The 26,229-nt window shown below is 43.0% G+C and overlaps 1 protein-coding gene across 3 annotated transcripts in view; it reads right to left on the minus strand.

Moving 5' to 3' along the window:
- SLC35B3 (solute carrier family 35 member B3) overlaps positions 1–26,229 on the minus strand; it is a 292,399-nt gene that overhangs the window by 131,251 nt on the left and 134,919 nt on the right. For all 3 annotated transcript variants that reach the window (XM_069217185.1, XM_069217176.1, XM_069217194.1), the window contains one exon: positions 22,033–22,154. In XM_069217185.1, coding sequence (XP_069073286.1) covers positions 22,033–22,154 — 122 coding nt within the window. The remainder of the gene's footprint in view (positions 1–22,032; positions 22,155–26,229) is intronic.

A 26,229-nucleotide genomic window follows, 5' to 3' on the forward strand; every position in this document is an offset into this window, starting at 1 on the left:
TACTTTGATTCCTGGTCCTGTCCCTGGAGATACCAGCCCTTCTGAATCCTCACTCTAAGAGCAGCTGCCACTAAGTATGGATGTATCATCTGTCTCTGCAGCGCAATGTCTCATGGGACAGCGCAGCATAGCTTAGTTTTGTATTAGATATCTGCCAACAGAGAAGGGTATAGCTGGGCCTCTGCTTCAAGCAACATACGATAACACAAGTGTCAATAATACTGAAGGTGGAATTTCTTCATCAAACCAGTTTGGGATGTTCACAAAAATTGACTAAGAAAGTGGGGGTCCTAATATATAGGTTGAGGAAGCACGATCTCAAATCAAGCATTTACCTTCCCACAATCATGGTTGGAGAGCCAGTGTTCAGCATCAGCTCACCTCTCCTTTAAATGATGACTATGATGGATATGCTGATCTTTTTGGTGGATACTCGAACAGCAGACTCCTCACCTGGGGAATTTCACATAATTACAGACTAGATCCAGAAAACTTAAAAGCAGTGCTTCTGCATGCCAGCAATGCACCCTGTGACTCTGCATCTATGCCATTCTGTTCTGCAAGTGTCGAACTGAGCAGCATATAGGTGCCATCCATGTGTGCTGATGTCAATTTCTTTCATTAACTTTTCTGTGCCCTCAGACATGAAGTCAATCAGCAGATTCAACCAACTAGTATGCAGATTCCTAGATTGGGATCAGAATGGGGAGGTGGAAGGGCAGTGAAATATCTGTGGTTTGATAGATCATCCAACAGAAAGAGCGTTACAGAAGGTAAGTAACTTCCTATTCTGATTAATACATACTGCAGATTCCTCACCTTGTTAAATTATACCAAACCAGTACCTTCAAAAAATGGAAAGATTTTGGAATGGCTCAAACTCAAAAATACTGCAACACAGAGAGGGCAAACTGCCCACCTCGAAGAACCCGATTGTCGAGGGAGCAGTCTTCATGAACGTGCTCACTGGTGCACACACAACAGCCTGACAAATATGCAAGACAGACACTCTGGGGGTTATTACAACTTTGGAGGAGGTGTTAATCTGTCCCAAAAGTGACGGTAAAGTGACGGTTATACCACCAGCCGTATTACGAGTCCATTATATCCTATGGAACTCGTAATACGGCTGGTGGTATATCCGTCACATTTGGGACGGATTAACACCTCCTCCAAAGTTGTAATAACCCCCTCTGTGTGCCAATACAGTGGTAGCAACTTTGGCCCTGGTGGAGTGCACCCTCAGGCCTTTTGGAGGCTGCTTGTCAGCCAATGCATTGCAGATCTTAATGCAGAGGACTATACATCGAGCGAATGTCCATTATTGCACTGCACTGCACTGCCAATCTTCACCCAAGGGATGGCAACAAAAAGCTCATTGTACACTCAGGGCTCCACTTGACTGCCGCCGACAGGGGCGGTCCGACTGCCATATTATGACCCTGGTGGAGCCACCACGGTCTGACTGCTGGCACCGCCAGGTTGCCGCCAGCTGACGGCCTGGCGGTGCTGGAGGTCACAATCCACCAGGACAGCGCTGCAAGCAGGGCTGGCCTCTGGATTACGACCCACAATTCTGCCAGTCTTTGCACGGCGGTTACACCGCCATGCAAAGGCTGGTGGAAAGCGGGGCATGGACAGTGCAGGGGCCCCCATGTACAGCCCGTCACGCTTTTCACTGCCTGAATTATGGGCGATAATTACAAGCCAGCGTGAATGTTGTGCTGAGTATTGCGCTGAGCAAGAGGACAGAAACACTGTTTATGCTCGCTGGCCCAGTGGAAAACTCATATTAGTGTCAGCGGGCTGAAAACCGTAGCAGTGGTTTCAGTCCGAAAGAGTTGGTATGATCAATGTAAAAATGGAGTGCCCTTCTGGAGGTAAAACAATGGAGTACCTCTTCCTCTTTCAAAGGATGAGGCGAAGCAATGAGGGTCAGAAGCCTGATGGCTTGTTTAACATAAAAAGGCATCACCACCTTTGGTAGGAGTGCAGTTCAAGCTTTTACCATCAGCTTGTTTGGGGAAAAAAGGTGGTATAGGGAGGCTGGACCGAAAGGTATTGCAGTTCACTTACCCATCATGCAGATGTTACAGCAATCAGGAAGACCGTTTTAGGGGGTAGTATGCACAACGGACAACAGTGAATTGGTTGAAAAGCAGTTTACATTAGAAATATGAGAACCAGAATTAAGCCTCACTGTGGCATCACAAATGGCAAAGGTGGAAACGTACTGTAGACCTTTTAGAAAACGTGTGACAACTGGTGATATGAATGACAGTTGGCCTGACAATGTAAAAAAGGCCTAACAGCCAGAAAGGTATCCTTTAACTGTGCTCACAGCAAGTCCTTACCAGCCTAAATACAAAGCAAACAATATCATATCCAATAGTTTTGCTTGCAACAGGTCCAATTGACAGACACCACACTAAGTCATAAACTTGTCCCAGTGTCCAGCACACACAGATTTCGTTGAAGGGCGCCTAGCTCCCAAGATGACTTCAACTACTCAACTATCTTAGAAGACGGATGAAAGGGAGATCAACTGCTGTCACTCAATCACGATGTATGGAGGTGCAGGTTGGACATGCTGGGAGCAGGAACCTGCCCACCTGTTGCGCCTGGAGCTTCTCTCCATGTGGCAGCCTGACCAGAGGCTGGATGCTCAAGGCCAGAATTTCCAGGTAAACACTCTTTAATCCCAATTCAGAGCCAGTAGATTGACTTGAGCCCAGTCATTCTTGACCTTCTTCAGAACTTGTGCTGGAGAGGTAGCGGTGCTCCACTCAAGAAGGAATGCATCTCCTAGATGGAGCCTTCTCAGGAACTCCAGCATGGAAAAGTGTTGAAATAGCGCAATATCGAAGGTGGCGAAGAGGCCCTCTGCTATCCCCTGGTGTAACTGTCATTTGTGATCTTTGAGGCATCACAAGTTAGGTTCGTCTGCCCTGGAACTTAAAGATCCTGCCAGGAGGTGTACCATCAGAGACATCCCCTGATGATTGAGCCAGCTTCAGAGGCAGACAGCCTCTTGCATAAAACCCAGGACCCCAGCACGCCCTTGTTGCTGCAGTACGGTAGGAGTGTGGTGATATCCATGAGATCCAGCAGTAGATGTTCCTGGATAGAGGGTATGAAGGCGTTCAGTGCCAAGGGGATTGTCCACTGCACCAGCAACTTCATGAGAAGGCGGGCTTTTACCAGAGATAAGATTACTTTGATCTCAACCTCTCTCAGATGACCTCCACTACCCAGAATCGACCTAGTATCACAGTTGCCATTATCATCAACATCATAGCGTGGGGTAAATCCTTCCCCAACCCCACCATTGTCTCCGTAACAACTGTGGTCAGCAGAGGCTCCGGCACATCAAGATCCGGGCAAGTCAAAGTCGAGACCACATCTGCTTGGAGTGAGGCACCACAATCTTCTGGTACCAGTAGCATTGGTCAAGGTGTCGGCACTTGAGAAGTGGGTGCAGATTCAAGCACCAGCATGGAACCCAAAGCAGATTCAAGGGACACAGACTACGCCAAGGGCGATCCCGCCAGTGGTAGCCTAACTTGCTGTCGCTGAGGAACTTTGGGGTCAAAGTCACACCAGAGGGAGCCAGAAGCATGTCAAAGATATGCAGGATGTCCTTACGAAAGGCCTTTACCAGTCGCAGCCTCACCAATACACCTGAGAGCTCAAGTACATTAGGACCAGGGATGGATGGAATTGGTTCCTCATGGAATGGGAGCGAGACCTGGAGACATGGTGATGCTTTCATGCCCTGGACTTCTTGTGTTTCTTCTTTGACTTACCCAAAGACTTTGACAGCAAGGAAGATCTGCCTTAGGAATGTCTTCTGGAGAAGGTCCTTGCCTTCAACCTAAACCTGGGTCTGCACCAGGACAGAGCCTTCCAGTGTTTCACCATGTAGAGCTTTGCTTCATATTTCTGGATGGGCTTAGGGTACATTTGGGCAGTCACCACAGGTAGTGTGAAGAACCTACACACCAGAGGTCCACACTGTGGATCTGTCACAGACATCTGTTTGCAACAGTCAATACAAGGTTTGAATCCTTTTCATTTTAAAGGGGTTGGATCCTATGGACACTGGAAATTATTTTGAAGAAATACCTCGTCCCAGAGTGAAAAAAGAAGGATCTCCACTACAGATCTGCATCTCAAGGAGCAGAAAGAAAGGGAATGACATCAGCAGGCTTGGGTAGCACTTTTATGTGGTTCTGTTTGTTACTTCCAGAACAGATGGCAGACATATGGAGCAGCACAGTGCCACATACTGGTGCAAAGCAGCAAACATTTTGAGTTTTCCGGATCTAGTGTACCTTATGGGGGAATTTCACAAGGTGATAAATCTGCAGTTAGAAGCATCTATCAGAATTATCTCAACGACAGCTTGAATTATGTAGAGAGAAATAGTGGGTGCACAGGACCAGTTCAAGTTAAAGACCCTAACAAAAAGTAAAGTAAAATCTTGGTTACTTTTTTTAAGCTATTGTGTGAAAGAATCTATTCTACCTAATACAATGTAGTCCAACGAAGTACAATAACAAGTGTTGCCTTTCTTCTATGTTGACCATTCTAATAATTGAAGATCAACTGAGGATAGATGGTGGGAAATGAAGAAAAGGCTAGATGAACTAAAGAAATTGGGGGACTAGTCTTCTTAGATGCCCTAAAATAGTTAAAGTAATGTGGCTTAACAAAATGAACAGTTCAAGGCAGACAGAGGTGGTGGTTGCACTGATTTCACCAATTCGGAAAGAAAAGGCAAATTAGTTAAGTTAGTTGATCCTGAGAGAAGGGAGGAATTTGTGAGCTCAAACACTCACTAATGTTAGTGCTAAAAGACGGAGTTCCCTAAGGAAGGACTTTCACGGAGGGTACTGAGGAAAGGAAGGAGAACAAATAAAATAATCATATTAGCTATAGTTACGTGCTGAAAGTAGATAAGAACTAACCTTTAAAAAAATTAAAAACACTAAAATTAACCAATTTTACTTTAGTCAAGTAACTGCATCTAGCACAGTTAATATCCACTGCTTGTGACCTCACATATTACATTACTCACGGCATGGCATGTTGAATGACTTCATTGATGGCATATCACATTACAAGATTCTCATTTATTTTTTGGGAATGTTTTTTCATTTACATCACAACCTGTACCATGATATCTCGATATAGCCTCATTATGTTTCATTGAAAAAAAAAGTGTTTCTATTTTTGTTACAGTGGTACTAGCACTCGGTAAAGTGGTTCTGGGGTTGGCCACCGGGAGTGACTTTTGGCCATGCCATGTGTCCTACTCCCTGTAGGCTTTCAAACCTTTGTGGGTGCCCAGACTCTGGCAGGGCCTGGGTCCTTCCCCCTGCGGGCATTCATCCACCATCCCCCTTGCGGGTGCCGAACCCATGACTGTACACAGCATTTGGCCATGCACAGAGGAAGGTTGAGTATAGGAGCTGGACTTTGGACAGCCTCAGTGCCAACCCCTTGTGGGTACCTAACCACCAGCTGCACATGGGCTTTAGATGTGTGTAGCAGAGGATAGGTCTGGCATATAGCTAGGGTATATGCACAACGCTCTACTGCATGGAGCCTTTGGCCATGCACTCTCCAGTGGGCCAGGCACCCAAGCCCTTGTGGGTGCCTCACTTTCATGACGGGTGCCCAACCCCTTGCTGTACACAGCCTTCAGCTGTGCACAGTAGAGGATTGGTCCTGTGCCTCATCCACTGCAGGCGGCCAGCCCCCAGTGCATAGGCAATTAGCCTACACAATGAAGGTTGACCAAGTCCCTTAGTCCTGTAATGGCTGCCACGACATATTCTCTGTCTTGCTGCCAGCCAGGCAATACCTGCCCATTTACTTTGAATGGGCCAATCAGAACATACCTGCACTTGAAAGGTCCAGAAACCACTAATATTTTACCAGCAGTAACCACTTCATTCCCACCATGAGCATGTTTCACATGCTATTTTCTTAAAAACTGCAGAGCTGATGTACACCAAATAAAAAAGCACACTTTTGGAAAGTCTTCTGCAGATTTGTCAAACGTTGGCAACACAGTAACAAAATGTCCCTCCTTTTGAGAATTATAACTCCATTGTGCGGTCACCACTAGGTAATTATAGTTAGGGCCCTGTTTCCATAGAAAATTTGTTTTTTTGACTTGCCTATATACAGGGTGGACCTGACCTGGCAGTTCGGGCTGGACTGTTCCCATGGGGAGGGAACAGGGTCAAGACCGATTTGCATGTGGTTGGGTAAAAACAGGGGTGGCATGGTGAGCAAAAGTATTGATGGATTAAACCCAGATCTGTGACTGAGGGTAAATGTTTGATTGGAATCGCATTCCGTTCATCATTTGTGTTTGTTTGCTTTTGCCTATATCTTTGGCACTGGCTGACGAATTTTCACAAAATATTCCAAAAAAGGTGCCCAGGTGATTCTTGTTGCGCAATTAAAGTTTTGGGGTAATTCGTCAAGCTGGGTCCGAGAAAAAGGGGGGTGGTCAACAAAACTGTGTTTCCCATGTTAATTCCCATAGGATCTTTAAACAGGGCTACAGCCCGAACCGCTGGGTGGAATTGCACCAAATTTGGCAGAAAGCTAGCTTTCGGCATGCAGATTGTACTTTCGCTTATTTGGTGTAAATCCATTCAAAAGTTTTGGAGATATTTAAGGGAAAAATAAAATTAGATATATCTGGCCGTGACAACTTTGTGAATAATGAGGAGCTTGTGTAGGGAAATGCAGAGCTCTGATTGGCTGTCAACACTTCAAACCAGGAAGTATTGGCAGCCACCTTGGGACTCTGCTTCAGCTGAGTCCCAGAAAAAAAGGAAACAAGCATTTGAAATGCGATGGGTCTCGCAAGCTCGAGTTAGAGCTATTAGCATTGTAAACTCCAAACTGGGCTTTTCTTTCCACATAAACTGAAAATGAAAAGTAATACAGTTTCACATAAGCGAGCAGATTCAAAGCACCAAGGCATCAGTGTGAAGCAGCACACAAAAGGAAAAAGAAGTTTGCTCGCAGTCAAAGTTATCGGCAAAAGTGCAATTAGCAACGTTACAAGGCCATAACTAAACCGCCCCAAGGATGGACAAACGTAAAGCATTTACCAACAAAAGGATTTTTGAAGGGCAAACCCATGAACGAATGACAGTGATGGGATTGCCGTGGGCGTGGTTAAAAGCCCCGATACATACCAACACGTCAGAAAAGCAGCGCTTGCACACTGCTATGGTTAACCTACAAAAATAAAAGGGGCCAGAGTAGGGACACCCTGACCCCTTAGGTCTGGTGGTGGGGTCCCAAAGGGACCCCGCCAGGAGCATAATAGGTTTTAAAAAATATATTTTTGCTGCACATTTTGCAGGCTCCTGCACTTGTTTATTTTAAAGACCCTGGGTGGTCCAGGACCCAGGGGCATTTATAATTTTGAATGTTGGGGGAGGGGGGGGCAGGAAGGGGTTTCTCACAAACCCACCCCCACCAGCCCCAGGGACCACCACCTCCTTGGGGCAATACATAAAATATGTGCAGGGGGACGCATGGCCCCCGTGCTAAAAATGCTTTTTGTGTGTGGGAGAGACCCGATGGCCTCCTCCACAGCCCCAGGGACTACCACCTCCCCAGGGCGAACCATTTATTAGGTGCGGGCCCAAATTACAATACACTTTAAAAAAAACAAATATATATATACATATATTTGGAAAATGTCACTTACCCAGTGTACATCTGTTCGTGGCATGTAGTGCTGCAGATTCACATGCTATGTATATCTCTTCCGACATCTGGTATTGGGCTCGGAGTGTTACAAGTTCTTTTTCTTTGAAGAAGTCTTTTTGGAGTCACAGGATCGAGTGACTCCTCCTCTCAGTTACAGTGCGCATGGGCATCGACTCCATTGTTAGATTGGTTTCCCGCAAAGGGTGAAGGAAGGAGTGATAGAGTATAAGAATATAAAGAGATGTCCATGCAAATGCAAATGTATCTAAATATGTACAAATATTAAACTTGAACGACTACAGGCTTCCAGGTAGGAGGGACGGTGCATGTGACATTTTCCGTACAACGGCATGTGTAACTGCCGATACTCATGCAATGCCTAGACTACAAAGCAGTTAGTCCTCCCCAAAAATAGCAGTGGCTAACTGTAGGAGATGAAGTTGTTTGAAATAGTGTTCTTAAGACAGCTTGGCCTACAGTAGCCTGTCGCTGTGAGAAAACATCAACACAATAGTGTTTTGTAAATGTATGAGGAGTTGACCATGTGGCCGCTTTACATATATCAACTATTGGTATGTTTCCTAAAAATGACATTGACGCAACTTTCTTTGTTGTAGAATGTGCTCTAGGAGTGACTAAAAGTTGTCTCTTTGCTTTGATGTAGCATGTTTGTATGCATCTAACAATCCATCTTGCTATGCCTTGTTTAGATATATGTAATCCAACACGTGTTGACGACGGACAAGCATGTTGGGAATTTTCTGTTTAGACAGCTATGTCAATTGGATCAACTATGTATTGTGAATCTGATTAATGGAGTTGATATAGAAATATATTTTTTCTATTGTGCTGCCGATAACGTATAGGTCTTGTAATAGAGTGAGATTTATGTTTGTATATATTTCATATAATTTTGTGGATTGAAGTTTGAAAAAATAGGATTAATAAATCCATTTAAGGATAAATATCTGGTGCCTCAATTAGATGGATTGTCTGCTTAGAAGTGTTAAGTGAACTTTAATGTCTGATTTACTTAGAGTTAACTACCACATGTGTGCCATTACTTTCTTTTTCTCTTGTTTAGATATAGGATAACCTTTATGTGATTGTTTGAAAGGCAACGCAAAGTTGTTTTGTTTTTCTAAAATCTTTAGTTCTGTCTATGTAGTACATAAGAGCTCTTTTGAGATCTAGAGTATGAAGAGCTCTTTCTGCCACAGAGTCTGGCTGTGGAAAGAAGACTGACAATTCCACTGTTTGGTTGATGTGAAAAGGAGATACTACTTTTGGTAGAAATGTTGGATTTGTGCCAAGTACAACTTTATGTTTGTGTACTTGGAAGAAAGATTCCTCAAGAGTGAAAAACCTGTATTTCACTAACTCTTCGTAAAGAAGTAATAGCTACAAGGAAGGCAACTTTCCATGTTAAAAATTGAATTTGACAAGAATGCATGGGTTCAAAAGTTGGGCCCATGAGCCTGGTAAGTACGATATTTCATTTCCAGGAAGGAACAGGTGGTGTTATAGGTGGAATAATACGTTTTAATCCTTCAATGAAGGCTTTAATCCCTGGAATTCTGGATAGAGAAGTGTGTTGAATATTTTGTAAATACGCAGATACTGCAGTAAGGTAGATTTTGATGGATGAGAAAGCTAAATTTGATTTTTGCAAATGAAGTAAGTAGCATAGAATATCTTGTATAGATGCTGTAAGTGGGTCAGTGTTTTTAGATTGACAGTAGTAGACCAATCTTTTCCATTTGTTAGCATAACATTGGCTAGTAGTAGGTTTACAAACCTGCTTAATCACTTCCATACATTCTGATGGAAGTTTTAGGTAACCAAATTCTATGACTTCAGGAGCCAAATCGCTAAATTGAGAGCATTGGGTTTTGGGTGCCTGATTTGATCTTTGTTTTGTGTTAACAAGTCTGGTCTGTTTGGGAGTTTTGATTTAGGTACTACAGACAGATCTAGGAGTGTTGTGTACAAATGTTGACGTGCCCATGTTGGGGCTATGAGTATCACGGTCAGAGATGTCTGACGTAGTTTGCTGACCAGAAAGGGAAGGAGTGGGAGAGGGGGAAAAGCGTAAGCAAATATCCCTGACCAATTGATCCATAGAGCATTGCCCTTTGATAATGGATGTGGGTGTCTGGGTGCAAAGTTTTGGCATTTTGCGTTTTAGTTTGTTGCAAATACGTCTATTTCTGGTGTTCCCCACTTTTGAAAGTACTCTTGAAGTACTTGGGAGTGGATCTCCCATTCGTGAGTTTGTTGGTGATTACTGCTTAGGAGATCCGCTAGCTGATTGTCTATTACTGGAATGTATTCTACAAACAGATGAATGTGATTGTGAATTGCCCATTTCCATATTGTTTGGGCTAGCAGGGACAGTTGAGATGAATGTGTCCCACCCTGTTTTTTGAGGTAATACATCGTGGTCATGTTGTCTGTTTTTATGAGAACATTTTTCTGTTTGAGAAGGGGTTGAAACACTTTTAGGGCAAGAAATCTAGGTGATTTTTTGGGAATGAGGAAGTATAGTGAGTATACTCCTGTTCCCTGTTGAGAATGTGGGACCAATTCTATTGCTTGTTTTAGTAGTAGGATTGTACCTCCTGTTGTAATAGAACGTTTTGTTCTGGGGACAATTTGTGGTAACGTGGTGGAATGTTTAGAGGGGTGGAGATTAATTCTAGACAATAGCCATTGCGGATAATTGATAACACCCAATTGTCTGTGGTGATATTTTGCTAATGAGAGTGAAACTGCTGTAGTCTTCCCCCCACAGCTTGCGTGGCTACTCTCTTGCCAGCAGCATTAAACTTTCTACTCTCCTTATCAGGTGGAGGAGGATCTCCTGATGATTGGCTGTTAGCTCTTTTCCTAGCCGCACTCACCACCACTGAGTCTGGAGGAGGCTGATGTGTGATGTAGTCTAGGTCTGTAGGAGCAGGTTTGTATTTTATGTCAATTCTAGGAGTAATTACTCTAGCTTTGACAGGCTCACAAAAAATGTGGTCGGCATGTTTGACCATTCCAGGCAACATGGGGAGACACTGGTAATTAGAGTGAGTGGAAGACAGAGTGTTGAACAAAAAGTCCTCCTCTAGGAGCTCAGTGTGCATAAGCACCCCATGGTAAGCAGCTGCCCTAGAGACTACCTGAGTGTAGGCAGTAGGGTCCTCTGATAGAGAAGGCTTGGAGAGGTATAGGTCAGGATCATTGTCTGGAATAGGATCAGGGTCATACAGATCCCAAGGGTCCACTGTATCTCGATGGGAGAATTGTGAGTGTGTTGGAGAAGGCAATGGTGGTGGACTATTGTATGGAGGTGAAAAAGAAAGCTGTGGAGAATGAGGAGGAGAAGTGCTGGTTTCTTCTTTTGTTTTTGAACTTTTGCTGGTGGTTGAGCAGAGTCTAATTCCTCCTGAAAAGCCAGCTTTCTTTTAGTCTTTAAAGGAGGTGCAGTCAGAATTCTGCCAGTCTCTTTATGTATATGGATTCTAGGTTGTCTTTCATCCATAACCTCCAATATTGGCCGAATCTCAGTGTCCTCATCAGAAGGTCTGTAAGATTCTTGCATCAGCTTCAAGATTTGTTTAAGTTTACTCGAAAGTCCTTGTTCCTCTGTGTATGAGAATTTCTTTGGTTCCGAAGTTTGAATCTTTTTCGGTCCCGAAAATGAAGTCGGCTGTTTCAGCTCCGAAGCAGGACGGCGAATCTTCGACTCCGAGGAGTGGGGACGCTTACTGGAGTCCGAGGTGGAACTTTCAATCGACTTGCTCAACTCCGAAGTGGATGGAGGAGTGGCCTTTATCGGCGCCGAACCGGAAGGTCGGTTGACGACAGTCTTTTTTCGGGCTGAACCATGGCCTTCTGGCAGTGGTGTACCTAAGGCCTTCGGTAGTTTTTTATGTATGGGTGTAGGGGCAGATGTACTCCCGTGCTGGCCAGCCGTGATAGGCCTATCTTTTTCCGATTCCTGCTCGGAGTCAGTATTTTGGATGGAGACTGCTGTCTGCGCCTGCTCTTATTCCATGATGTCGAGATGTTCTGTACTTTGACACCATTTTAATCTTCGGGCTCTGCAATCTCTCAAGGTCTTCTTGGATCTAAACGATGGACAGGCTTTGCAATCTTTTTCTCGGTGGTCCGGAGAAAGGCACAAATTACAAACCAGAGGTTGGTCTGTATATGGGAACTTCGTGTGGCACCGAGGGCAGAATCGAAATGGAGTCCAGTCCATCAGGCTTCCACGCGGTAGGCCCAAACAGGGGGAGTCGGGCGCACGATTCCGACGGACTATTGGTACGACGGTACTATTGGTTCGATGCTAGGTGGAAAACGCGATCAAAACAATACCAATGATTAAATAGGTTTTCTAAAGTTTTCTGATTCAAAATCTCAGAGCGAGAGAAAACAAGTCCAAACCCGACAGCAGAAAGAAAACAATCCAACAATGGAGTTGATACCCATGCACACTGTAACCGAGAGGAGAAGTCACTCGATACCATGACTCCAAAAAGACTTCTTCGGAGAAAAACAATTTGTCGGAAGAGTTATGCATAGCATGTGTATCTGCAGCTACACATGCCATCGAACACACACACATATATATATACATATATATTTTCACTTAAAAAAACAAAGGTTACAGGGACGTTATAGTTAGGCTCACATTTTAAAAATACAAAGCCATAGAAATTCACCTGTTATAGTTAGAGTTGTCTTACGTAACTATAACTCATGCCCTAAGATAACTATAACTTGCACCCCTGCCATGAAATTTTTTTTCGTCAAAAATGTTGCTGCAAATATTACATTGGTATTATCAATGATGCTATCAAAGATGCCATGAGTGCTGTAATTTGTGGGACAATTAGCAGTGCATGGTGAGGAAGCGCGAGTTATAGTTACCTTAGGCCGCAAGTTATAGTTACTTTAAATACTTCTAACTATAACTGCTGAATTTCTCTTTTTGTGCGAGTAAATTCAGAACCTAACCATAACGTTCCTGGAACCTTTGTTTTTTTTAAAGTGAATTTCAAAGTTTTTTTTATTCTATTTCCTAACTATAACGTCCCTGCAACATTTGTTTTTTTCAGTGAATATATGAATCAGATTATAAGATTGTTGACACAACAGTTTTATAAAATGTCTAATGTGTGATGCAGACTTAAGGTCTGTCTGTTGCTCAGAGGGCCGTTGCCAGTGATTTAAGGGAGTCTACATTTCCACTAGGACAGGTTTATGGGTATGGCTATTTTTTTTATTTGATGATGAGAAAACACCAAAATTAAACCAAGAGATCTCAAAATCAAGAAAGTGGATTCTAGATAGGGAACTGATGTTAGATTAAGCAGTGGTGGAAGATGGATGAAGAAGGGTGGCTGACTTTTTAGCAATTCATCTTTATTCTACTTTGAAGGAAATCATTTGAGATTCACTTAAGGCTTACTTTAGTGGGGTCCTCACTGAAATAGCTGTTGAGACCTTTAAGCATGAACAACTACAACTAGCGTACAAGTGTTAGTCTTCAGTTCTCCAGTAAAAGAAAATAGAGAAATAAGCGAACTCAAAAATTTTGGAGTACAGTTAATTTAGAGGTGCTCCGTTAGCTTCCTGGGCAGATAAGATATGGAATGTTGTCAGGGACAAAATTAGTTCTGTGTCTTCTTTTTAACTAGATTTTGCATTGATTTAAGTCCAACCATATATCAGCACTTCAGAGAACATCACATTGATACAGTTGCTGATTATGTGAACTGGGACTAAGGACAATATCGACCAGTAAGTATTGGGCCCCAGAAGGCAGCTCATTCAATTCCCTTCACCTGAGGAGGTCTGAGCACCATAAAGCATGTTATGTGTCCATGCAGCACAGGTTGCTGATTGTGTGCTTTGGGACTAAGGACTACATCGTTCAGTAAGCATTGGGCCCCAGAAGGCTGCTGATTCAATCCCCTGCACCTGAGGAGGTCAGAGAGCTAAAAAGTGTGTTATGCGTCCTTGTAGCGCGGGATGCTGATTGTGTTCATTGGGACTATGGACTACATCGACCAGTAAGCCTTGGGCCCCAGGTGGCAGCTCATTCAAACCCCTGCACCTGAGGATGTCCAAGGGCTAGAAAGAGTGTTATGTGTCCTGCAGCGCTTGTTGCTGATTGTGTTCACTGGGACTAAGAACTACATCGACCAGTAAGAACTGGGCCCCAAGAGGCAGCTCGACCTATCCTCTGCACTTGAGGAGGTCTGAGCACTATAAAGTGTGTTACGTGTCCTCGCAGCATGGGACATGCCCGGGCTGTGCCCGAGCCAAGGCCAGACCCGTCTGAACCCATCCGCGTCTGGGCTGGGCCACCCCTCTCTTACATGGCCGTTTACGTGTACTTTGGAAGTATAGGTGTGAGGTTTAAGGAGATAAATTTGGGACTGTTCCCCAAATTGTCCGACCAAGTTTTGAAATACTCTTATTCACCAAGGACATGGGCAAAAGGAAGTTAAAAGGCTCAAGGACACTTAACATGACGTAATCAGCGGCATCTGACTGCACAGCTACACCTCCCATCACTAGTTACTTGACAACGGTAATGGGTGCCTTGGATACTGAAATTGGCTGGGTCGAAGAAAGAATTAATGCCATGAGGAGATGCTACTTGCGTACGACTTCCTCGAAGATCCAGTCGCCCCATTGACACCCATCGAGGACTTGAAAGAATTGCCTGCGGACCAGCCGAACACCAAAAGGGCCCCAGTGATTATTAGTTCTGTTCCAGATCTTGCAGGCAAGCAAGACCGGTCTACCGCAGGTAATGGAGTGACATGAAAGGTGATGGGCGGCCCTGGGGATGGGTTTATTCTCACAAGTTACTTGTCTACTGCCACAATGGCGGTTTCTTGACCATAATCTGACTCCCCGTCACTCAAACGAACTAGGCAAAACAGACAGCTACCTATAAAAAACAGAAAACCTGGTGTCAGCCTTCAATCCTGTGTGCCCCAACTGTTCCAACAGATCCGCATGCAAGTCATGGCATTCAAGTAGAACGTTTTGAGCACACAGACGCACTGGTAAAATCTTGCTGTGATAACCTCTTTAATAAGATAGAGACATTAATTCATGATTTGAAAAAAGCTGTTTACTAAGCTAGAACAAAGCCAGAGGAAAATTGCAGATTCAAATGGCCAGGACTCGACACAGAGCATTGTGAATACTCCTTGTGCTCCATTGAACCACCAGTTGCCATCTCCAGGGAGTATTCATCCTAACTCTTCAAACAGATATATATAGCCTAAAAAGACGACTGAGAAGCGGTCCCTGACATATTCTGAAACTTTAAACTTATACCAGGCATGTCCCCAGGCAAGCCCGCCTAGTTCCGCTGAGGCAACAGCCCCTTCTGTAAGGTCCCTGACTAAATTGGCTCATCAGTCTCATTTACATCTTTCCGCTGAGTCAACTCCTTATGTTATCGTTATGGATCAAGCTCCTATGATGGCGGAAGGGGAAACTAAGTGGGAAGAGGATTGAAAGGTAAAGTTACACTGGTTTGGCTCTAAAGTGGGGAGGTCCATGGATTTTTCATTAGAGAGCCTTATAGTTAGGCGAGTGTCGGGCATTGGCCATGGATGTGCCCTACGGGACAGGGATTGTGTAGTTGTTAATTTTAGATCACCTGAGTTGGTAAGGAAGTTATTATGCTCCCTAAAATGTTTGGCAGACTCACATTGTTGCGTAAGAGCACTACAATTAGGATACTTTTACGTGTCATGGATGGGCCGAAAAATAGGTTTGATGGTTAGTCCCAGGACACACACCTTTCCGGTAGCATATTCTCTGTCTCCCCAATTTTATTCAAACATTCGTTTTTCTGCCTTAAGCAATCTGGAGAAGAATGATTGACTTTCGCTGAGCCATGCATCAGGTGGTCTCATCGTATGGTCATCTCTTCTTGTGACGTGATAGATCTGAGACCCTAGGACCTGAGAAGGGAGCTGCTTCTATCCCCTTAGTCAGGGACCCTCCCATTAATGCCCATCCGTTCAAAACTGGGCTGGCAGAATTTCACTGTAGGCCATGAGTTGATTTGTTTCCAAGAGTCCTGCTCATTGACTGATTTTCATATAAATGGGTTCCGTTCCTTCTGTACCCCAGCTCTACCTACTCCCTCAGGCAGGTGAAGGAGAGGCTTGGCTTGCTTGCTTTTGCGTAGATGTTGTAACGTGAATGCTGAGCTTTTGAATACCTTGCCTTGGTTTCAACTGTTATTAAAAAACGGGTTGGGTTCGGTGGACCTTCTGACAGTAATTTTTTACCAAAACATATTTGATCAATGGAATTCTAGTGTGCTGACAAGTTGCATAAGGCAACTGCAGTGGGAAAATATACCCCCCTGTGTATTTTGTGGGCTGGTGACTTTAATCGTGCACTTTGTGAATTCAGCAATATCAGGGTTTGTTTTCCAGAAAATGAGAGTGGTCAGGCAATGACACATTTTAAACATTCACAATACGGTGAAGCTTTAAATAATATTATCATAACCAATGATTTGATCTTTTTGTTTGAATATGTCAACAAATAATTCTACCCCACTACCTACCTTTTTGGGGGGGGCAATAAACCAAGCATGTTCAATTTTATGCTGGTTTCTAACATCTACAGCCATCTGGGCATGGACTTTAGAGGTATTCCGAACTGTACCAGCGACCATACCTAATTAGTAACTAGCCTAAATATTAAATCTGGTGCTGCAGTTCGGGTAACTCATTCAATCCCCATCAAGTATAGATCAACTCGGGGCCTTGGATAAAAATGGGAGCAGACTGATCCACAAGCTTTTGAAGCAAAAATTGTCACGGAAAACTCCTGTTTGATTGACAGCTGTTTGTCATCTGACACTACCCTAGTTAGGAATTTTGAGCTACTGTGCAAAGTAACATCTACCGAGCGAATTGCTAAACAACCTCCTATATATGCTAAGACACTTCGGTGGTTCGATAGTGATTGTGCAAAATCCCATAGACAACTAAAGGCTGTCCTTCACCAAATCCAGAGAAATAAGGAGCGAGTTAGAGCAGCTCGCAAGAATTGTAAGGCCATACTTGAGGCCAGAAAGGAAGATCTAAGAAACAAAGCTTGGTTCGACCTGGAGGTAGTCAGTCACCTTAGGGATGCGAGGAAGTTCTGGGAAGTTCTCAATAAACTATTGTTTACAGAAAGACCAGAAACTAAAATTGATTGTATGATTTCTGAGACTGAAGGGGTTGCACATTTTTCCCGTACTTTCAACCTCTTAGGAAAAGTGATTGAAGATGAAGAAAGGGATTGGTTGCCAATTATTGACACCCACCAGGTTATTCAATGTAATAACTTAATTTCTGTGAAGGAGGTGGAGTTAGCCATTAGTCAGGGCATCTGCAGGAAAGCACTGGGCCCGGACGGTGTCCCTTTAGATCTCTTAAACTGTTCCATCTATGTTCAAGTTTTTATAGTATTATCTGACTGGCACACACGGGGCAACTTATATTTTCACCTTTCTGGAGTAACCATTCCGGAAATTTTCACTTATAATTCAGTACTGCTTGTCATCTTGGGGGCATGGTTTAGCTGAAAATGGCAGGTAATTCAAATTAGTCTTGCCTAGGGCCCAAACAATGACGCTGGAGATGCACAAGTTTATTTTGTTCTGTCAAAGCATACTCAGAGCTCATTAACTCACTTAGGTCTCCTTTAAACGTGTCTCTTTTGCAGTAGTTGCCATGGATGCTACGCAGTAGATGATCACTTGTAGACCAATCAGTGCACACCTAAAACGTACACAAGCTAATGTAGACCTAAAGAAGTATGGAATATTATGGTTTATTGTAGTTGAGAAACGTGCCAGTGCTCGACTATCACTGATATCTCACTAGCTGTGGCCTGGTTAACAAGCTTGCTACTCTTAATAAAAAGAGCAAGAACTGAATTCCTGCAGAGCCTTTAATGTTAGTTTTGATCTTGAGGGGTGCCATAGGACAGTGACATCTAGAGGTCGGATTATTAAAAGTGATCTGGGCACAGCAGGCACGGGTGCCCCCTTTGTTTATCCAGGTCAATTTGGCACTTTAGACCGGGTGGCAGGTGCTTGTGCAGGCTCTTCTGTAATAAAGACCACATCAGTGCACGTGTAGTACTAGGGCATTCTCAGAAGCATTCCCTCATTTCTAAGGGGGTGCTGCATGGGACCCTTGCTAGGAACATCTAGTACCTTGGAGTAATGCCCTGTAGATAAGTGATCATTCACAAACGTATATGTTTTCTTTCTCACAGACGTACATGTTGGAGATGGAAGTTTAGAAGGCTGATGTCATGATGGAAAAATGCCAAGTACTGGGAGCTTACGAGGTCTGCAAAGCCTTGGGATCGAGGTATATCTCCATCGAGCACCAGACCAATTAGTGAAAGAGAGACTGCCACTGCTGGTACAACCCTTCCACTACTGGGTGAGCTGCCCAGTAAGCGGTTATATGGACCCTATATGCAAGGTCACTGAGAGCCTAGCAGAAGAGCCAATGCTTTATGGGACATTGAGGACCAATCTGGTTTCTGATTTCATCCTTTCCTCGGTCTCAGACCTGCCCACCTTAAAAACTGAAACAAGAATGAAATAGGTCAGATCAGATTAACTCCTAACATGGGATACAAGAACAAATAATGTTTCACAGACAGCATTGTGGAGAAAAGTCTCAATTCTAAGGATTGATACGATTTTGTAACATATGTGATGTACATTTAAAAGAACTGCAAACCTGAAATATTTCTACACAATTCTAGTAAAATATCCAGCTATCTTCCACATTGCTTGTGCCGATGTTCCTTCGTGTACACTGGAAGGTGGTAGGTGGTGACATTTTCCAGTTTCTATTAGTTTCCCAAGCTCTGCAAATGCCTTTTCCAATATCACTCTTTAGTTGCCCTGGTTGTCTGTTCACAAATGTTATATTAATGTAGGTATTTCTAATTTTGATTAAATAATTCTACTAATTCCATGATTCAGTAAGCACTGTGACATTTCATGTGTATTTTTTTTACTATATAGTCACACCACAATTGTTGAGAAGCTGGCAGACATTTTTAATGTTTGCGATATTCGGGACTGCTCACTGTATTATCCCCTCGAGAGTTCTGTTTGTATTCTCTTAGAGTGTGTGTGTGAGTGTGTGTGTGTATATATTGTTCGTTGTTTGCAATTTAAGGCAACACACATTTTGTGTACTTAGGAGGCTAGTAGCAGACTTAGGGGCGTCTTTCTACCTTCCACCGGCAATGTTTATCCATTTATGCTTGGCTGGGAGGCTGTGCACACACGCTTGGAAACTTTAGACCATCCTTTCACTATGGATGTGTCCAGGTAGAAGAAGTTTGTCTTTAACCAATGTGGCAAGTCTGAAAGTTCACGATTTATTTACATATCATTGAGAAATACACTCAATCACACTGCTTCTCACGTGAGAAATGTGATCAAGTGGTCCAAATTGATCCCGCTGTGTTCTATCATTCTGAGAGGAGTTGACTGCACTGAATTTTTTTCGCTTTATTCTGAGTTCCGCTGCCTCTTTGTTTCTTAGTGTTGTTTATTCTACTCCTTTGTCTTTTCTTGCATTTGCATCTCCACGTGCTAGAATGGCTTTATGAATTATTAATGAAAGCCCGACGTAAAGAAATCGGTTCGGACGACCCCTTTCCAGTACAATGGTTTCCACTTTTTTTTTTTTTTTTTACCACTAATGACATTCACGAGGTTGATGGAACCAACCTGGTGAATTAGTTTTTTTCCCCCCCAGTTACACCCCCCTCCTGAACTTTTCTCTGTTTTTTTTTCTCAAGGTTCGTTTTTCTTCCTTGGCTCACTCTTAACTCCACATCCACCTTTTTTATCATTAATCAAAGGGAAGTTTCCCTATACTTATCTTACTTTCGTCCTTTATTTTTCTGGCTTTAAATCACCTAGGCTCCTCATCTCTGTGGTGTCATTGAGACACATGCCCATTCTCTCTCGTACATCTGTTTTTTTACGCCAAACCTCAATGAGCCTTTTCCTCCCCCTCTTTTCTTCTCCTTTGCTGACAGTCTTTTCTTTCTCCCTTTCTAATCTTTTTTTGTTCCTTTTGGGGTCAGAGTAGACGCAGAATGAGACAACCGCAACCTGTATTTTCTTTGATACTTTCTTCATAGGTAAATGCAGATTTGCAGAGAGAACAACCTATTTATCTAAAATCAAACGGAATGTCTACATCTTTTTTTTACTGGTACTCGTATATCTGGGCAACGCAATCGTACCTTTAATTGCCTTTTCACTGGTCTAAGGAATTGACATAGGAGGGTCCCCTTCAAGTCCTGCTATTGTTTAAAATCTTTTGATGATGTCTTTTCTACGTAAATGAGTTATTTCAGAGCAGGTGAGCAATATTTACTGATAGAAAATAATGGTATTTCGATTTATTTCCTAAGTACTACAGCACAGAGGTTCCATAAGGTGTTTAGCTTTCCCACTGTAGAACATGAACAATATCATCATCCCTGGCATCAGTTATCCCATTTCTACTAGTCTGGTATCCAAGGTGTTTCATCTGCTGAGATTTTCACTAGTGTTCTCTCTGCAGTCTCTTGCCTTGGTTGCCAATTTGACAGAATAGTTCTGTATGATCTTCCTTAACAATTCTGGGATGTTTCATTGAAATTACCTTTCTTCTTCTCGAGGATTCATACATCTATTGGGCTTGGCACTGCAAGGGTAGACACCTGGGAGTTTTCCCAATTGGCCTGTACTGTGTGCTGTTAGTGGACAGTTACTCTCTCCCACAGCAGACTGAGGCATATTTGTTAGGTGATTCATAGATCTTCGGTATTTTCTCATTTTTGATATGTGGGAACCCAGTCTGACCTCTATTCTCTCCCATTTATGCAAGTTTTGATTGTTTCACTTCACCTTAGATCAGTGTTGTATCTTCTAGGTGTAGTGAAAACACCCCACTCTAATGTTTCGAGTCGGTGAACAAATTCCTTAGGTTTCCTGCCTTTATTAAGTGGGACCCCATTTTTTGATCATGTCTCTTCCCTGCTCTTGTCTATACTGTCAACCTCTCCTTAAAGTCTGTTCTGTCAAGAAGAAAATGGACAGTAAACATTAGTGGTAAAATTCTAAATAGGTTATTTGTCATTATTGTCAGGAGGTTGGTTGCGGTTGTGATGATACTACTTCTTGTTTGCACTGATAACATTTCCTGCCTATTGCCTATTCAATGTTTAGACTTCATATCTGCAGCATCTTTCTCTTCCCTCAAATTAAGTGTTCACCAACCACGTAATCCCCATCAACTTCAAATATTAGAAGCATTATTCCACTTCACCTTGTGGTTTGCAATTTCTGGTGTGGAAGAGTGGCTTCGGGAGACTAATAGTTAGAGCCCCCCGTGAGTGTGCTCTCTGCATGTGCTATTTTCATGTCTATCACAGAGAACATTTGTTTTATCTGTTCACTAGGAGAAAAGACTTGCTCAAGACGTTTCAGCATGAGGCGCTCCTCTGTCAAGCTTCAGTGACATACCCAAGTTTTTTTAAATCAGATTTCTGACTTTTCAGAGTAGGAAACATGCAGTTCCTGGTCAACATGTAATGTAACCAGTTGAGTTCAAGAATGGATTCACAGTGTGCAGCCTAGTTTAGTTCTGGCACTTGTGCAAAAAATGTTCAGGGGAACAAGAGGGGGTACAAAAATTTACAGAAGAAAGGAAGGATGCTTCTTTCTTGAGTGCAACCTAAAAAGTAACTACTTCCTCTTCAGAAAACTGAAAAATATTTACAGTAAGATGAATGGATGAAGTGTTTACCTTACGCAGGAAGAAAAAGTTGAGAGTTAAGAAAAACAATGCAAAACAATATGGTAAAGGGATGTTGTACAAATGTGAGTCATTAGAAGAACATAAGCAAGAATATCAGAAAAATACACATGCTAATGGCTACAAAGGAGAAAGGACATAAACAGAGTGCCAACGATGGAGAAGCACAGATTAAGTATAGAACTCCGATGATCAGGTATCCCAAACCTGAACAAGACAAGAGGAATAAACCAAAACAAGAGTGGGAGAAAAAGCCAAAAGAAACAATATTAATTGAAATGTCTGGTAATGCATTGATTTAAAAAAAAAAAAAAAAAAAGGATGTTACTAATTCAAAAACAACAAGTTAAAACTTGAAAGAAGTTTCAAGTCATCAAAAAGAGGATCTAATGTTACATACCTTCTTCTCTTGTCATGGGTGAGCTGAAGTTCTACTAATCCAAATATGGAGTAAAACCCAAATTGAACTAGGGTGAGATACCAACCAAAAGGCTTAAATCCCTCAACAGAAAATATCAGTTCCTATTAAAAAAACACATACAAAAAGTGTCAGGTCATCATGAACATTCTACTTTCATGCTTAAAGCCTTGAAAACATATTTTTTCATATATATGTATCTAGTATAGTGATAAAAGTGGTTTCCTTCCACCATTACCTGATGATTAACACCTCAATGTGTCCATTAAAGGCAAATCAAACGTTCAGTGACATTTGAAACTAAGCCTTGAAGCTAATGCATTCGTGCATAAGGTCTTTTTAAATGGCTGATGTTCTTACAATAGAGGTAATTCAAGTCCGTAATGTGGAATTTATAAATAACATTTACAGCATACATGTATTCAAATGTAACTGGCAACTTTAATACATCCTATGAATGATTATACAAGAAGTGAAGAGGCACTTTATGAATATAAACCTTTGTTAACAAAAGTATATAGCTCCTTTACATGGTTTATTTTAAACTATACAATACAAAGTAGGGGCATTAAATAAACTTGAATTAATGCATCCATAAATTTTAGAGATGTTAACATTATTCAATCAAAATGTTTGAAACCAGTTTTGCAGTAAATAATGAGGGACATCGCAAGGCGCCACGTGGAATTGTGAATAACGAATAAAAGAAGCAATTAAGTCAATCGACTGGAAATGTTGAAGTTTTGATCCTGTGGATCACTGGATGAACCTCAGTCAGTTATCAGTCTTTCAATGACCTCGCACGATTGAATATTCAGTTTTGAGAGCATTTTTCTGTGGTGTGGATAGGAGACACTGTCTTTGAATAGGAGCAGTGCTACGGTCGTCATTAAATCAGTTTTGTTACGTAAGACTTTTTTTTATTTCAAATATCTTTTATTCAATGTAAAGCAACACCACTTAATAGAAATAAAACCTAAATATGAACTTGATAGCCCGAGCTCTAACTTATCAGTTTAAGACATTTACAGACGGAAAAATGCTTGGGTAAATAGTGAGTATGAAGACAGATCAGAAAGAGAGAAATCAGAAAGGAAAGAATTAAGCATACAAAAAAGAAGCAAAGTGGACGGTGCAAAAAGATGAACAACCATATATGCATGTAAAGTGAAGATGAGATATCATTGAAGAATAACACAATGTGGATCATATGCAAAGTGAATTAAAGGAACTATCTTTTTAATGTTGTCATAAGTCTCAATACATGAGCAAATATCTTTGAACACAGGAACATTATGAAATGTCTATGTGTTAGTTTGCCAAATTGAACGAAGAGAAACGTTTTCTTTTCTCTACATGGTCTAGCACCTTTAAATGAGGATGGCAGAGTGGTATTACTTATTCTGGAATCACCTTTGGCTGCATAATGGCAGTGGCATGGTAACTGGTGAGAAAAAGAAGACAGCAGTATTAGGACATTAAGGAGGGAGAAGAGGTGTTCAAACCAGCATAAGAAGAATAATAAGCCATGTTGATCAAGGTAAGAGGGAGATGAGGGCATACAGCAGGAGCATTGTTTCCTAATTGATGCATGGTGGAGTCATGGCTTTGTAGTTGACCTCATCTGATTGCCTTTGCTGTAGGTTGTGCTCAATTTTGCCCCACAATCAAAGACCGCACATAGGTTTTAGAGGATCAGTTAAGGTTTAAACACTATCATCTAAACAAAAGAGGTGCAAGACGAGCAAGAGTGTACAAAAAGTTCTTACAAAATGCTTCTAGGGGCAAAATGGCAGCAGCAGGGGAGGTTCGAGCAAGAGTATGTTTCCCACATTAATGATAGGATGTGTACATGTGTGGTGTTTCCCTAAGCATGGCCAGGTCACTTTGAGAGGCACGCCTAATCCCAATCTATGTGTTGAATATGCATGCATGCGGAATGAGCTACTAATACATAAGCATGTATGTGGATTGGGCTACTAACAAGAGATTTTGGCAGTGAACAAAGACTTCTACATTTTGACCCAATGAGGAGCATAGCTGTCAATCGGCTGAAAACTACATATTTATTTTAGTCTGAATTTGCAGATTCTCCCCCTTGCAGTTTGTGTTATTCAGGGTTTGTTATCTCCTGAGCATTTCTCACTAATTTTAAAGAGGAAGGGAACCACATTCATTTTAATTATAGTTAACAATACTTTCACATAGAAGAAGTTGTAGAATCATAAGTGGCAAACAATAGTTGATAGGAGCCCTTCCACAAGATTTAAAGGGTTGTTGGCTGAGGGGTGTGTGAGCCCTTCTCAAGCAACAGCCACAACCCTTGTCAGGGTGAACCACAAAAGTCACTAAATTAACCAATGCTTAACCTTATGGTAGCATGGCACAAAAGCAGTTAGGCTTAACTGAGAGGTGATTTATAAAGTATTTTTGCAGCACTGAAACCATAATAAAGTGAAAACACAACATAGGAAAAATCACACAAGAATTTAGAAACATTGAGTAAAATTTAATAAAAATCCAATCAGTAGAACTGGAGATATACAATTCAAATATTTAAACTAAGTATGGTGCCTAAAATTATAAAGCGTCATTTGTGGTTATCTAGTCCTGCAAGACCGGGAGAAAGCCACAAGTTCAGGCCAACCCCAATCGAGTGCAGGCCAAATACAGGGACCAAGTTAGTTTGCTGAAAACATTTCTTTAAAAAGTCCAGTGCAAAGAGTTTTGTTTGCAGTGGAAGAAGGAACAAGAAGCAGGAAGAGTGTTGCGGATAGTCTGTGCTGTACCGCAGGCCGAGGTCGCAGATGGTTGTCTCTGTAGCACGAAGACTCAGTTGGGCGTTGCGAATGGTCACTGCTGTAGCTTTACATTGGTGGTCACAGAGGGCTGCTGATGCTGCAGCACGAAGTGCAGTTCTCACATTGCCGTTCATCGCTGGAAGTCGCTGTAGAGTGAAGAGTCGAGCTTACTGGAGGTTTGCACTGGCAGCCTGTGTGGGTGGCTAAATCTTGGTATGAACAAGCCTGTTAATAGTCATGAAGAGCCCAAAACTTCAGGATTTCTCCTTTTCCTCCTATAGGAGCACTACTGCCTAGGAACTGAGAGGCACCTCTTGGGGAGCAAGAACTCACTCCACCAAAGGCCAGCAGGGCTCGTGAAGATCCAGTTGCAGGTCCAGTACAGCAGGTCAGCTGGGCAGTTGAAGGGAGGCCTCTGGTGCTTGTTATGTGCCTCTAGCTATGAACAGAAGGTCAGTCAGCTGACCCTTATAGTCATTTCAAGTAGCCTGGGATGAAGGGAGTAGGGCCAGTCTTCTTTCTCAGCAAGCAGGACAGGCTTCTTCTGAAGCATCCACAGATACAGGGGTGTAATGAAGAGTGGGTGTGAAGGTCCTATTTTTTATATCTGGTGCCCCCCTTTGAAGTGAGAGCAGCTTCTGGAGTTTTCCATTTGCAGATGTGTCTGGAATTTCCTGCCTCCCTGCCCTGGTCCCAGTCTGTCTGGGGCACAATGACTAATGTGAAGTCCTTGGTGTGTGAACTGGGCCAGTGCCTTTGAACTGCAAGTACGGTAGGTAACAGCTCCCACCCCTTCCATCAAGCAGAATGGCCCGTCTTGGCAACAACCAGACTCCAATTGTGATACTGCCTGGGAAGAATACACAAAGGCCAACTCCAAACTACACTTAGGGGGTCATTCTGACTCTGCCGCCCGCCAGAGTTCCCCCCTCCAGAACACCGCTCCGCGGTCATAAGACCGCTGCGGTGATTCTGGCTTTTGCACTGGGCTGGCGGCCGCCAAAAGGCCGCCCGCCAGCCCAGTGCAAAAGAGCCTTCCCACGAGGACGCCGGCTCAGAATTGAGCCGGCGGAGTGGGAAGGTGCGACGGGTGCAGTGGCACCGGTCGCGTATTTCAGTGTCTGCAATGCAGACACTGAAATACAATGTGGGGCCCTCTTACGGGGGCCCCTGCAGTGCCCATGCCATTGGCATGGGCACTGCAGGTGCCCCCAGGGGCCCCACGACAACCCATACCGCCATCTCTCCCGCCAGGAACAGGATGGCGGCATGGGTTGTCCGCGCCGCCATGGGGGATTCCCAGGGCAGCGGAAAACCGGCGGGAGACCGCCGGTTTTCCCTTTCTGACCGCGGCCAAACCGCCGCGGTCAGAATGCCC

This window comes from Pleurodeles waltl, chromosome 2_1 (genome assembly GCF_031143425.1).
Source record: "Pleurodeles waltl isolate 20211129_DDA chromosome 2_1, aPleWal1.hap1.20221129, whole genome shotgun sequence".
NCBI lineage: Eukaryota > Metazoa > Chordata > Amphibia > Caudata > Salamandridae > Pleurodeles > Pleurodeles waltl.